Below are 15,446 nucleotides of genomic sequence, written 5' to 3'. Positions count from 1 at the left end.
TATATATATATATATATATATATATATATATATATATATATATATATATATATATATATATATATATATATATATATATATATATATAGATGATCTACTGTTGTTGATATTGTTACGGTGAAATAAGGGAGGATTTTGTGTTGTCTGGTGGGATCGGGTTGCGCACCGCAATAACCTATATGTTTCTATTTCTTGAGCCATGTTGGTTTTTCCGGTATTGAGATTTGAACTGTTAAAGATTGGTGATTCTGGACGATATTGGTTTATTCTTGAGGCTGTGTTATTAATTTCAGTTGACTGTTAAATTCTGCTAAATATTTCCTATTTTCCGTCATTATTATATACTGCGTACAGGTTGTACTGTACGTGACCCGCCTTAGCCTCGTCACTACTTCGTCGAGGTTAGGATCGGCACTTACTAGTACATGGGGTCGGTTGTACTGATACTACACTTTGCACACTGTGCAGATTTTGGAGTCGGTCCCAGCTGCGGTTATTAGCGTGCTCGGATTGGGCAGTTGAGGAGACTTGAGGTACGACTGTTCAGCGTCCACAGCTCCTGGAGTCCCCTTCCTCTTTCTATTTAGATGTGTATTTTCATTCAAACAGTTTTGTATTTATTTCAGACCCTTGTATGTATTACTCTAGAAGCTCGTGCAGTTGTGACACCGAGTTTAAGGATTTGTAGCAGATGTTTTACAGTTTTAGCTTCCGCATTCATATTTTAGTTATTTCAGTATTTCTCGTTATTCAATTCAACTGTTAAAAATGGATAATAGATTCTAACATTGGCTTGCCTAGCAATTGAAATGTTAGGCGCCATCACGATCTCGACAGTGGGAATTCTGGGCCGTGACATGTTGGTTTCATAGCACTAGGTTACATAGGTCTCACGAGTCACGAGCAAACTTAGTAGAGTCTGGAGGATCGGTACGAATTCGCCTGTACTTATCTTCTGGAGGCTATGGAGTTAGGAACAGTTTCACTTCTATTTTTCTCTGTCGTGCGATTTTATTCTATTACTACTGATTGGACCCTTCTATTCTGTTCTCTCATAGATGGCGAGAACGCGTACGGCATCTTCAGCTGAGCAGCAGCCAGAGCCCCAGTGACAACTCCTACTAGCGGCAGAGGTCGATGCCGAGGCCGTGCCAGAGGCCGAGGCAGGGCTCAGCCCCGAACTCTAGTAGCAGCACCAGCAGCGGAGCCTCAGGTGGAGTTTGACGAGGAGGTTCTAGCCCAGGCTGTGCCTGTCGGACCAGCTCTAGTCCCGGAGGGGTTCATCACCATCCCCGTGCTTCAGGACGCTTTGGTCCGTTTGGTAGGCCTTATGGAGAGTGTGGCTCAGGCCGGTACATTTCCTGTGGCACCAACCGTCTCTCAAGCTAGGGGAGGAGCACAGACTCCCCCTACTAGCACTCCGGAGCAGATGGCTCCCCAGTTTAGACTCCGGCAGCCCAGCTAGTTGGGGTAGTTCAGCCGGGTGTTGCGGCACAGGCCGGTGATGGATCAGCTATGTCTTCTGAGGCTTTATGGAGATTGGATAGGTTTACTAAGCTCTTTCCAGTTCACTTCAGTGGTGTATCTTTAGAGGACCCCCAGGACTATCTTAACAGTTGTCATGAGGTGCTACGGAACATGGGTATAGTGGAGACCAATGGGGTGGATTTTGCTGCATTCTAGTTGTCGGGTTCTGCCAAGAAATTATGGAGGGATTATGTGTTGACCAGACCAGCTGGGTCGCCTGCTCTTACTTGGGACCAGTTTTCTGAGCTATTTCTTGAGAAGTTCCTTACTATCACTCAGAGAGAGAGAGCTATCGCAGGCAGTTCGAGCGCCTCCAGCAGGGTAGTATGACAGTCACCTAGTATGAGACCCGCTTTGTGGACTTAGCCCGTCATGCTATTCTTCAGCTTCCTAGCGAGAGAGGGGGTGAGGAGGTTTATTGAGGGACTCGCTCATCCTATCGAGTTGCAGATGGCCAAGGAGGCCGGGAGTGAGATTTCTTTTCAAATGGCTGCTAATGTCGCCAGGCGGATCGGGGATGTTCTTTCATAGGAGAGAGGGCAGGAGTCAGATAAGAGGCCTCGTCATTCCGGTGGTTTTAGTGGTGTCTCATCTGGATGAGGGGGTACTTTTTGTAGGGGCCATCCTTCCAGGCCATATCAGTAAGCGTTTCAGGCATCCACAATGCTTCAGGGAGTCGTGGTCCTTATGTGCCTCATTCTAGGTAGCCAGCCTACAGTGCACCGCCAGTTCCTATCAGTGCATCTCCTATTCAGAGTTATTACCGTGATCAGTCGGCCCGTTCAGGTCAGTCTCAGTTTCAGCAGCCACAGCACCATGATGGATGTTTTGAGTATGGTGGTTTTGGGCATATTAAGAGGACCTGTCCGAGATTATTGGGCGGTACGCCACAACAGAGTTCTCGTACCATGATTCCGGCACCGGTTGCATCACCACCCGCTCAGCCAGCTAGAGGTAGGGGTCACGGAGCCAAAAGTAAAGGTCAGACAGCAAGAGCTGGAGGTCAGGCTGTTAGAGGTGGAGGTTAGGCCGCTAGAGGTGGAGGCCATCCAGCAGGAGGTCGTCCTAGAGATGTAGTTCAGAGTGGTAGGGCCCAGCCCCGATGCTATGCCTTTCCAGCCAGGCCCGAGGCTGAGTCACCTGACCCGGTTATCACAGGTACGGTTTCAGTTTGCAGTAGAGATGCCTCAGTTTTATCTAATCCACGTTCTACTTATTCATACGTGTCTTCCTATTTTGCTTCATATTTGGTTATGCCTCGTGATTCTTTGAGTGCTCTTGTGTATGTGTCCACACCCGTGGGAGATGCTATTGTAGTAAATCGTGTTTATCGTTCGTGTGTGGTTACCATTTGGAGTCTTGAGACTAGTGTAGATCTTCTACTTCTCGATATGGTTGATTTTGATGTCATTTTGGGTATAGATTGGTTGTCACCTTATCATGCTATATTGGATTGTCACGCCAAGACGGTGACCTTAGCCTTGTCGAGGTTCCTCGATTAGAGTGGAGAGGGACTCTTGGCCATTCTACCAGTAGGGTTATCTCATATGTGAAGGCTTGACATATGGTCGAGAAGGGGGGTCTAGCTTATTTGGCTTATGTCCGTGATTCTAGTGCGGAGGTTCCTTCAATGGATTCAGTACCAGTTGTTCGTGAGTTCCCAGAGGTGTTTCCTGCAGATCTACTGGGGATGCCACCCGACAAAGATATTGACTTCTGTATTGATTTGGCTCCGGGCACTTAGCCCATTTCTATTTTGCCATACCGTATGGCCCTGCCCGAGTTGAAAGAATTGAAGGAGTAATTGCAAGATTTGCTTGATAAGGGCTTCATTAGACCTAGTGTCTCACCCTGGGTGCGCCTGTGTTGTTTGTGAAGAAGAAGGGTGGGTCGATGAGGATGTGCATAGATTATCGGCAGTTGAACAAAGTCACCATCAAGAACAAGTATCCATTACCAAGGATTGATGACTTATTTGATCAGCTTTAGGGTGTCAAAGTGTTTTCAAAGATTGATTTGAGGTCTAGCTACCATCAGTTGAGGATTAGGGCATCCGATGTCCCTAAGACAGCTTTTCAGACTCGGTACAAACATTATTAGTTTCTAGTGATGTCATTTTGGCTGATAAATACCCCAGCAACATTCATGGATTTAATGAACCGAGTGTTAAAGCCCTATCTGGACTCCTTTGTGATTGTGTTTATTGATGATATCTTGATCCACTCCCGCAGCCGAGAGAAGCATGTGCAACATCATCGGATCGTTCTTCAGACTCAGTCAGCCTGTTATATGCTAAGTTTTCAAAATGCGAGTTTTGGTTGAGCTCAATCGCTTTCTTGGGTCACGTTGTATCGGCAAAGGGAATTCAAGTGGATCCTAAGAAGATTGAGGCAGTTCAGAACTGGCCTAGGCCCACATCAGCTATGGAGATCTGGAGTTTCTTGGGATTGGCAGGTTATTACCATCAGTTTGTGGAGGGGTTTTCATCTATAGCAGCCCCGTTGACCAAGTTGACCCAGAAGGGTGCCGCGTTGAGATGGTCAGACGAGTGTGTGGCGAGCTTTCAGAAGCTCAAGACTGCTTTGACTACGGTGCCAGTGTTGGTGTTGCCCAATGGTTCAGGATCTTATACCGTATATTGTGATGCATCTCGTATTGGACTTGGTGCTGTATTGATGCATGGCGGCAAGGTGATTGCGTATCCGTCACGGCAGTTGAAGGTTCACGAGAAGAATTACCATGTTCATGACTTAGAGCTGGCATCCATTTTTCATGCGCTGAAGATTTGGAGGCACTATCTTTATGGCGTGTCGTGTGAGGTATTCACGGATTATCGGAGTTTGAAGTATTTGTTCAAGAAAAAGGAGCTCAATTTGAGGCAGAGGAGGTGGTTAGAGCAATTGAAAGATTATGTTATCACCATCTTATATCATCCCGGGAAGGCCAATGTGGTGGCCGATGCTTTGAGTAGAAAGTCAGTGAGTATGGGCAGCCTTGCGTTCATTCCAGTCGGTGAGAGACCGCTTGCATTAAATGTTCATACTTTGTCCAATCAGTTCGTGAGGTTGGATGCTTCCGAGACCAGTCGTATTCTAGCTTGTACTGTCGTTCGGTCTTCATTGTTTGAGCGTATCAGGGAGCAGCAGTATGATGACCCTCATTTGCTTGTCCTTAGGGACACAGTGCGGCACGGGGATGCCAAGAAGATTACAGTTGGATATGATGGAGTTTTGAGGATGCAGGGTTGTGTTTCTGTGCCTAATATGGATGGACTTCATGAGTTGATTCTAGATGAGACCCACAATTCCCCGTATTCTATTCATCCAGGCGCTGCCAAGATGTATCAGGACTTGCGACAGCATTATTGGTGGAGGAGGATGAAGAAGGACATAGTTGCGTATGTAGCTCGATGTCTAAATTGTCAGCAAGTAAAGTATGAGAATCAGAAACCTGGTGGTTTGCTTCAGAAGATAGATATTCCTGAGTGGAAGTAGGAGTGTATCACTATGGATTTCGTTGTTAGACTCCCACGGACTCAGAGGAAGTTCGATGCAGTTTGGGTCATTGTGGATAGGCTGACCAAGTCAGTGTATTTCATTCCTGTGGCAGTTACCTATTCTTCTAAGCGGTTGGCAGAGATTTACATCCACGAGATCGTTCGTCTTCACGGTGTGCCCATGTCTATCATTTCTAATCAAGGTACGCAGTTCACCTAGCACTCCTGGAAGGCAGTACAGCGTGAGTTGGGCACGCAGGTTGAGTTGAGCACATCATTTCATCCTCAGATAGACGGACAGTCCGAGCACACTATTCAGATATTGGAGGATATGCTCCGCGCTTGTTTATTGACTTCGGAGGCTCTTGGGATCAGTTCTTGCCACTTGCAGAGTTTGCCTACAACAACAGCTACCAGTCGAGCATTTAGATGGCTCCCTATAAGGCATTATACGGTAGGTGATGCCGATTGCCAGTTGGATGGTTTGAGCCGGCGGAGGCTCGGTTATTAGGTACAGATTTGGAACAAGATGCCTTGGATAAGGTTAAGATCATTCAGGATAAACTTCGCACCACTCAATCCAGGCAGATGTGTTATGCCGACTATAAGGTTCGTGATGTTGCATTCATGGTCGGAGAGAGAGTTTCTCTCCGGGTATCTCCCATGAAGAGTGTAATGAGGTTTGGAAAGAAGGGCAAGTTGAGCCCTAGGTACATCGAACCTTTTGAGATTCATCAGAGAGTGGGTGAGGTGGCTTACAAGCTCGCATTGCCACCTGGTTTGTCAGCAGTTCATCCGGTATTCCATGTGTCCATGCTCCGGAAGTATCACGGTGATCCGTCTCATGTGCTAGATTTCAGCTCTGTCCAGTTGGACAAGGATTTGACTTATGAGGAGGAGCCGGTGGCTATTCTAGCCCGACAGGTTCACCAGTTTAGATTAAAGAGTTATCCTTCAGTTCGAGTGCAGTGGAGAGGTCAGTCCGTCGAGGCAGCTACTTGGGAGTCCGAGTCGGATATGCGGAGTAGATATCCACACCTTTTCACTAGCCCAGGTACTTTTCAATGTCCGTTCGAGGACGAACGGTTATTTTGGAGGTGGAGAATGTGATGACCCGATAGGTCATCTCATGTTTTAGAACTAAATTCTGTGTTCCAAAGCCTTAAATATCTTATTTTAGCCTTCCTCGATTTGCGTACGCGGTCCGGGTGTTTTTCCGGAAGGCTTATATGTTAAAAACTGATGAAAATAAGAATTTTTGCCTAAAAAATTAATTTGAGTTGACTTGGTCAATATTTTGAGTAAACGGACACGGATTCGTGTTTTGACGATCCCGGTGGGTTCGTTTCAAAATATGGGACCTGGGCGTGTGCCCAAAATCGAATTCGGAGGTCCCAAGCTCGAGTTATGAATTTTTGTTGTAAAAGTCTGAAAGTTTAATAGTTTTTAAGAATTGACCGATGATTGATCTTGTTGATACCGGGTCCGTATTTTAGTTTCGGAGCCCGGTACAGGTCCATTATCATAATTATGACTTGTCTGTGAAATTCGGTGAGAAACGGAGTTAGTTTGACGTGATTCGGACGTTCGGTTGTGAAATTAGAAGTTTTAAAGTTTTCTTGAAAATTTCATTTGATTTGGTGTTCAATTCGTAGTTCTAGGTGTTATTTTGGCGATTTGATCGCGCGAGTAAATTCGTTTGATGTTTTAGGACTTGTGTGCATGTTTGATTTGGAACCCCGAGGGCGCGGGTGAGTTTCGGATATGCTACCGAGTGAAAATTGGACTTAGAGCATTGTTGGTTCTGCAACTGGTGTCTGATCTCGCATTTGTGAGAGCAGTGTTCGCATTTGCGAACATTCCCCAAGCTGGCAGGCTCGCAATTGCGAGCAAATTTTTCGCATTTGCGAAGAGTACCTGGGCCAGCCTTAATTCGCATATTCGATCTAGAGGTCGCATTTGCGGGGAGCCAGTAATCGTATTTGCGGCCAAGTCTTCGCATTTGAGCTGGGTCAGGTAGTGGTCGCAGTTGCGATCAAATGGTCACAATTGCGGATTGGTCAGTGTTCGCATTTGCGAACTTCTCATCGCAAATGCGATAACTGCATAGGTGTGGGAATCTTCGCAAATGCGATAGATTTCTCGCATTTGCGGGCTTCGCATTTGCGAAACCCAGGTCGCAAATGCTACATCTGCAGCTGAACAAAATATGACTTAGACGGGATTTTTGGTTTATTCTTCAAATTTTCAAAACCTAAAACCTTAGAGTCGATTTTTCCAAGACTCATTCTTCCCCAAATCGATGGTAAGTGATTCTAACCTATCTCCTTTCAATCTTTCACTATATTTCATAAGTTTTCAACCTAAAATCTAGAGTTTTCATGGCGGAATTGAGGGTTTTGGATAGGAATTAGGATTTGGTAAATTGGGAATTTAAACCTCAAATTGAGGTCGGATTCTAAAACCAATTATATAACCGGGCTCGGGGGTGAATGGGTAATCGGATTTTGGTCCGAATTTCGAGTTTGGACCAAGTGATCCTGGGTGTTGACTTTTGTTGACTTTTTCAATAATGATCTAAATTGAATCTTTGCAATCGTGGGTGATTCCTAAGGCTTATTTTGAATCGTTTGGTTGGTAATTTGCTAAATATTGTTGGTTCGGTGGCTTGTTTGAAAGGCAAAAATGTGGTTGAGTTTTGAGTGGTCTTTGGAGCGAGGTAAATATTCTGTCTAACCTTGACTTGAGGGAATTAGGAACCCTCAGACTATGTGCTATGTGATTCTCATGTGAGCGGCGTATATGCGAGGTGACGAGTGCTTATACGTCGCCGAATTATCTGTTTTCCCTGATTACTGCTTTTTCTTAATTATTTCCTTTCCTATCTTAACAGTTATGTGCTCTATGTGCTTTTCATGCTTAATTGCTACTTGCTATTCAATATCTTCTCTTGTTCACGATAATAGTTCTTCCATAGATTCATGACTCCCTGCTATTTGTTTAAATTGACTCACTTGCACCTTTTAATCGTCAATTGCTGAATTGGTCTCGCTGTGTAGTAGTACTCGTGTAGATTTCTTTACTGTACAAATTCCCTTTTGGTTCAGTTTGGTATTTATTGACCGTAAAGGCTTTGTGGTTGAACTATTGATTTGATTGTGCTTTGAGTATTTGGTAATGATATGGTGGGATCGGGCTGCACGCCGCAACAGGTGTAATAAGGTTGGGTTGATATGATGGAATAAGGGTGAATATGTTCTATACGGTGGGATCGGGTTGCGCGTCGCAGTAGGTGGAATAAGGGTGGATTGATACAGCGAAATAAGGATGAATTATGATATTGATAATGACATATGGTGGGATCGGGTTGCGTGCCGCAACACACACACACACACACACACACACATATATATATATATATATATATATATATATATATATACTGTTGTTGGTATTATTACGGTGAAATAAGGGAGGATTTTATGTTGCCCGGTGGGATCGGGTTGCGCCGCAACAACCTATATGTTTCCATTTCCTGAGTCGTGTTGATTTTTCCGGTATTGATATTTGAACTGTTAAAGATTGGTGATTTTTGACGACGCCGGTTTATTCTTGAGTCTGTGGTTATTAATTTCAGTTGTGTGTTAAATTCTGCTCAGTATTTCCTATTTTCCGTCATTATTATATAATGCGTATAGGTTGTTGTGTAGGTGACCCGCCTTAGCCTCGTCACTACTTCGTCGAGGTTAGGCTCGGCACTTACCAGTACATAGGGTCGGTTGTACTGATACTACACTCTGTATAGTGTGCAGATTTTGGAGTCAGTCCCAGCGGCGGTTATTAGCGTGCTCGGATTGGACAGTTGAGGAGACTTGAGGTACGACTGTTCAGCACCCACAGCTCCTGGAGTCCCCTTCCTCTTTCTATTTAGCTGTGTATTTTCATTCAAATAGTTTTGTATTTATTTCAGACCCTTGTATGTATTACTCTAGGAGCTCGTGCACTTGTGACACCGAGTTCAGGGATTTGCAGTAGATGTTTTACAGTTTTAGCTTCCGCATTCATATTTCAGTTATTTCAGTATTTCTCGTTATTCAATTCAACTATTAAAAATGGATAATACATTCTAATGTTGGCTTACCTAGCAAGTGAAGACGCCATCACGGTCCCGACGGTGGGAATTCCGGGTCGTGACAGTTAGTTCTCCTATGGAGTAAATTATTTAGTTTTGAGTTAATACCCTAAAATCCGCCTAAACTAAACAATTTTTGTTAGGTGCCTACCTAAACTATCACCTGTTCCCGAAAACCCCCTGAACTATATCCCCTTCGTAATAAAACCACCTCGTTACTTGTGTGGCATTATACGTGTAATTAATCACCCAAGAGCGCGTGAAGGCTAAAAAAAGCCATTAAAATGGTGTCTAATAGCTAATTAACCCTTCTTTTTAAAAATTTATATTCCTTTTTATTTTCTCCTCTTTTTCTTTATATTACACCTTCCTTCCTCATTTTTTACCTTTCTTCTCCAATTTTTCACCTTTCTTCTCCATTTCTTCATTTGAATCCATTTGAAACTCTCTCTCTCTCTCTCTCTCTCTCTCTCTCTCTCTCTCTCTCTCTCTCTCTCTCTCTCTTATTATTTTTGATTTTATTTCTTATCTTTCTTGTTTTATCCATCCTTCATTTCTTACCTAAATTTATTTAAAAGAAGGAACACCCTTTTAAGTATTTGTAGGGGATGAGGTTTAATGCCTTTCAAGAAATTAGGGAATAAAGAAATAGGACCTGTGTGTAGGTATATTTTTTAACAATTTAGGTATTTCCTTTCAACAATCTTCAAGATTTAGGTCTATCAAAACCCTAATATTCTATACCGATTTAGGAGCAGAAACCCTAGTTTTTATCCCGATTTTCGAACGGAAGCAAGAATAGACAATGCAATCGAGGTTAGAACCAATATTTAATGGAGAAAATAGCTAGAGAGATTAGAGCCATTCTCTAATAAGAGCAAGTCTCCGATGAGAGCAAAGAGAAAATGAGTTTTTTCAGTTGACTCACTTGTTTTAACCCTAGCCCCCTTTTTTATTTTTACCATATAATTTTTTACAATGATATAATAAGAGTATTAAAATCTTAATTAAGTATGTTTTTTAGATTAAGATAAAAAAATATTCACGAAGATTGCCAAATGGCAGAATTTAAAAATAATTTGAAGAGTGTATTACACACACTAGTAAGAATGCGACCGGGGTGGGGGTGGGGGAAGTTATATTATGAAGGGGGATCAGGGGGGTTTTGGGGACAGGTGATAGTTTATGTAGGTAACTGACAAAGGTTATATAGTTTAGGCGGTATTACCTCTTTAGTTTTTGAATTGTGGCTAGAGACACGATGAAATTTAAATTCGTGAATGACTATCATCTATGAGAAAATAAAAAAATGAATAGGGCCGTAACACAAATATATGTATAGTAAAAATAGGGAAGTTAGAAACCTAATTAATAAAGGATTGGGATGTCCTAATACTCACCAACTTCACCTTATAACCTAAGTAAGAAGTAAACATATAGTAACAGAGTACGAAGCAGCAGCAGCAGACGTTCACTAGTTACATACCGATATTTCATAGCTTACTTTCAGAAATGGCTGAAGCCTTGTGGAAGAGAGTGAGGACGCTGGGTAGAGGTGGGTTTGGGGTTGTTTCTTTAGCTTCCACGTCCAATATTCAACCTGCCGCGTTAGAGCGTCTTCCACCTCTCATTGCAGTTAAATCTTGCATACTCGATCGTTCTGGATCGTTGCAAGAAGAAAGGGCATTCCTCCGCATGTTTGAATACTCGCCTTACGTAATTCACTGTTATAGAGTTAATATTACACAAGAAGATGGCGTCACCCTTTACAACTTACTTCTCGAATATGCCTCCGGAGGAAGCTTAGCCGATCGTCTTCACAACTACAATTCAGGGGAAGGACTGTCAGAGTTTGAAGTTAGAAAACACACGAAGAACATTGTTTTAGGGCTCATTCACATACACAGCAGAGGAGTTATTCACTGTGACATAAAGCCAGATAATATTCTTCTTGCCGGCACTGATGAAACAGCCAAGATCGCAGATTTCGGGCTCTCTATGACTTTGGAACAGAGCAGGGCCGAAAACCAGGGACTGAAGGGAACTGAAAGGTATATGGCACCAGAATCCGTGGCTGACGAAAAGTACGGAACAGAAGTTGATATATGGGCTCTCGGTTGCACTGTCTACGAGTTGATGACGGGGACACCGCTGTGGGAATCAGATGAAGATAGCCAAGATTCGGGTGTTTTATACAGAATCGAGTTTGAGAAACCAATGTTTCAGAATGCAAAGTTGTCGAATGAAGCACAAGATTTTTTGAAGAGGTGTCTAGTCAAGAATCCCACTTCACGTTGGACGGCGGAGATGCTATTGAACCATCCGTTTCTGAATTCATCCAAAGTAGCAGACAATAATGTCCAGCCTGAAACAAAGACAACTAAGAAGCTAGGTGGTTACAAAATTATTTTACACAGACCGCAGCAGAAGATAGTATTCAAGACACAACCACATAACCGTGAAGTGATTATAGAACATTGATGCAATAATCAGAATGTACCTGCAGAATCTGAAGAAATTAGAGAGGCGATACTGAAAGTAGATAGATTGATAATTGATTTGTAATATAGTATGTAAAAGAACTACGTGTGGGCTTGATCCTATTAGGATTTGTTAGTGGGGTACGTAGGCAGCCTGCGACCAAGATGAACTCAGGTGCAGCCCCTTTCTAGTTAAAAAAAAACTACAATTGAATACTGTATAAGTAAAGAACTACGTGTGGGCTTGATCCCTCTTTAGGATTTGTTAGGGGTACGTAGGCAGCCTGTGACCAAGAAGATCTCAGGTGCAGCCCCTTTTTAGTTAAAAGGAAATACAATTGAATGCTGTACATATGGTTATAGTAGCTATTTGATCAATACTCCTTACAAAGAAAAGGCTTCTTTTTGTATGAGTAGCACCAGTTTTTAAACACATGCCTCAGTAAAATAGTTGCATAGTTCTATTCTATGTCATTCATTAATTTTAAGTGCTAGTCCAATTTCAAACTGCAAACTCTGTTGCAGAATCAGAAATTTTTGTATCTTCTGTGATTGGCTTGTAGAAATCAGAAATTTTCGGAGCCTGTTCTTTATTCCTTTATTGAATTTTGTCGTATTGCCTCTTTTTGGTATCCGAGGTCCTGTATTTTATGAAGCTGGCAGCCGCGCATAAACACTGCTCAGTAGTTGAGTTTGTTTATTAGGACTGATCTGCGATGTTAGAAATCTTTGGTTTCTTTAATATGACTGATCTGTTGCGCTTTTAGTTAACATATTTGCGCTCTCTTTTGTCAACCAATTTAGCAACAATGTTTTTACCTGTCAAGTACTACTGGTTTTGGTGAGTGTGTTATCTTGACTCATCTAGTGAGGTATGAAGCTTCTCATTGTGCTTATCTGAAAACAGAAATCTGTTCCTGGATATTATGGCAATGTTTCATCTGTACGGGCTCTTTCTTTATTCTGTGTATCCATACAAATGTACACAACATTTCATCTATAAAAACCACCACAACAAAGTACTCTTCTTGGGTGCAGACTTAATTCCTTGTAACTAATCAACATTGCAAGAGTGGTACCTTAGATTCTGGACCATCAAAAGAATCCTATTCTAAGCTAATGTCATCTATTCTGTAGTTAAAAAAGATAATTTATTCATGATTATACTTCGTGATTTTCATGTTTTAAATACACAATTACATAATATAATCATTGTTTACACTATATTTATTTCAAAATCAAGCTTCAGTTCAAAACTATTAGCTTTAAATTGAACATTTTTATTTAATTACAAAAAAGTTTAAACCATATACAAATTTCCTTGTACAATAGGTTGTAAGCACCCTCCACTTCCAATCAAGAGGTTGTGAGTTCGAGTCACCCCAAGAGCAAGGTAGGGAGTTCTTGGAGGGAAGGATGCCGGGGGTCTATTGGAAATAACTTTTCTACCTCAGGGTAGATGTAAGGTCTGCGTACACACTACCCAGACCCCACCAGTGGGATTATACTGGGTTGTTGTTGTTGTTGTTGTTGTTGTTGTATATTCGAATATTTAATTTTTTCTTAACGTTAATTTTCAAGATATATTAGTAGCATTATAAAACAACTTTGTTGAGCAATTCTTTTCTTGAATTTAATTGACCGACCAACTTTGATCGGTATGCCCTTCCGACCTTCAAACACACGTTAATGGTCGCGTTTTGGACGGTTATTGGCCATTACCAACCAACTTTGGTCGGTTTTTCCCAAATTTTTAGTAGTGTAATTTCCCAAATAACCAATTGCCGACCAGGTAAATCCCCAAGAAAATACCCCCCAGCTAAATTCGCATGTAGAGTTACCTAGGGATTTTCTTTCAGATTAACATATAATTTTTTTCCTCATTTTCTTTGTTTGTTTACCTACGAATTTTCTCACGAAAATGTACTTGCCGATTTATTTCTCTACTAATATATATTAAGATTACTGACAAATTTAATAACGCTACTAATATATCTTGAAAACTAACGTTAAGAAAAAAATTAAATATACTAATATATTATAAAAATAATAAATAAAATAATATTAAGTTATTTTATTTATAAATAAAATACATAGGTAAAAATATATTATATAGTATATAATATAGAAGGTATTACATAAATATGAAGGTTTATATAATATTAAGGGCATAATAAGACTTTTCAAGTAAAAAATGTGACTTTTTTTGATAACTAGAGTCAAAAGTAAAAATGAATTTTTGTGTAAACAAAAGAAAGAAAAAGTAAACTTTTGTGTAAATGAAACACAAAAGTTAAAAATGAATTTTTTACGTNTATATTAAGTTTAAAAATAATAAAGCATTAAATTTTTTCTTGGGCCTTAGAATTATAAAACAATTACGAGCCAACAAGTAAGAAACTCAAAATCCTAATTCCAAAACCTATTATGCTACTCCTATGGAAACTAAATTATTTCCAGCATATTCACTAGCAAGACACAAGGTATTGTAGAGAATGAGTAACAAATTGTAATGTATTGAATATGTTTACTTTCGTATGATTCAGATTTATCCTTTTGAATATTTAATCCTATAGACTTTATTCTTGAGTCTCAGTTTGATTAATGTCTTTCATATTTGCTTAGTTTCTTTTACGCTGTAGTAGAATATTTAATGAATCTATACTCTAGCCATCTTTCATTATTTCTTAATTCATCACCTTTTAAACTGTAAAAATATCTAGAGAATTTTTGTCAGGTCTTATAAATGTACATATGTTATTGCATTCCACTTCTACTAGTGACTTTAACATAACATTTAAAAAAAATTACCGAAAACTAACCGAACCGTACCGATACCGAAGAGAAACCGACATGATTGGAACGGTTTTGAAAAGTCTAATATTGGTTATATATAATAGAATAACCGAAAAATTGGTAAGGTATATATTTTATAAAATAACCGGCCGAACCGAACCATTGACACCCCTACATATAGTACCAAATTCTATCCATATACCAATCATCAATCAGATGCATACAGTGAAGAAGGTAGGATTAATTTACCAAGAACATTTACTATATATTCATTCAAAAAATATCGTACCTTCTATATGCAGTGTGGGTAGAGGTGTTGAAAGGCACCTCAGGTGCTTGCTGCCAGGCAGAGGCGGGCATGCATGGGGGACGCTGGCATGGGGCGTGGGCATTGGGGGCATGCACGGCTTGTCCGTGCTACGTCCCCGAAGTTCACAAACCGCGCCGGCAAGTACTCGTGTGGGCTCGTAGTATGCCTGGTGGTGACACCGCTCGTGGCAAACATTGGCATTTGGCAACGAACGGCGGAGCATCGTGCAAGTAGCGCCGCAAGGTGCCGTGCGCATGGGGCGAAGCTTAGTAAGTGTCGATTGCCATTGGATGTTGCGGGCAAAATCGGGAGGCGACATCGCTCGTGGCGGCTGATGGCTTTTAGCAACAGAACGGCAAAGCATCGTGCAAGTAGCGCCGCAAGGTGCCATGCGCATGGGGCGAAGCTTAGTAAGTTGCGGATTGCCATCGGTTGTTGCGGGTTGTGTCTGGCACCGCTCGTGGCAGCTGATGGCTTTTGACAACGAACGGCGGAGCGTCGTGCAAGTAGCGCCGCAAGGTGCCGTGCGCATGGGGCGAAGCTCAGTACATGTCGATTGCCATCGGTTGTTGCGGGCAACATCGGGAGGCGACATCGCTCGTGGCGGCTGATGGCTTTTGGCAACAGAACGGCAAAGCATCGTGCAAGTAGCGCCGCAAGGTGCCATGCGCATGGGGCGAAGCTTAGTAAGTTGCGGATTGCCAT

At 41.8% G+C, this 15,446-nt stretch overlaps 1 protein-coding gene across 1 annotated transcript; it reads left to right on the top strand.

Moving 5' to 3' along the window:
• On the top strand, positions 2,436-11,636 carry LOC109227991 (serine/threonine-protein kinase ppk11-like). Its single transcript, XM_019393178.1, has 5 exons — positions 2,436-2,550; positions 5,499-5,677; positions 5,762-5,821; positions 6,865-6,995; positions 10,655-11,636. Exons 1-5 carry the CDS (start codon positions 2,436-2,438, stop codon positions 11,634-11,636), a joined length of 1,467 nt encoding a protein of 488 aa, XP_019248723.1.

The sequence above is a fragment of the Nicotiana attenuata genome, chromosome 6, assembly GCF_001879085.1.
Source record: "Nicotiana attenuata strain UT chromosome 6, NIATTr2, whole genome shotgun sequence".
NCBI classification, from domain to species: domain Eukaryota; kingdom Viridiplantae; phylum Streptophyta; class Magnoliopsida; order Solanales; family Solanaceae; genus Nicotiana; species Nicotiana attenuata.
Note: the sequence above shows the minus strand (reverse complement) of the source record. Positions and strands in the feature narration are given on the sequence as shown.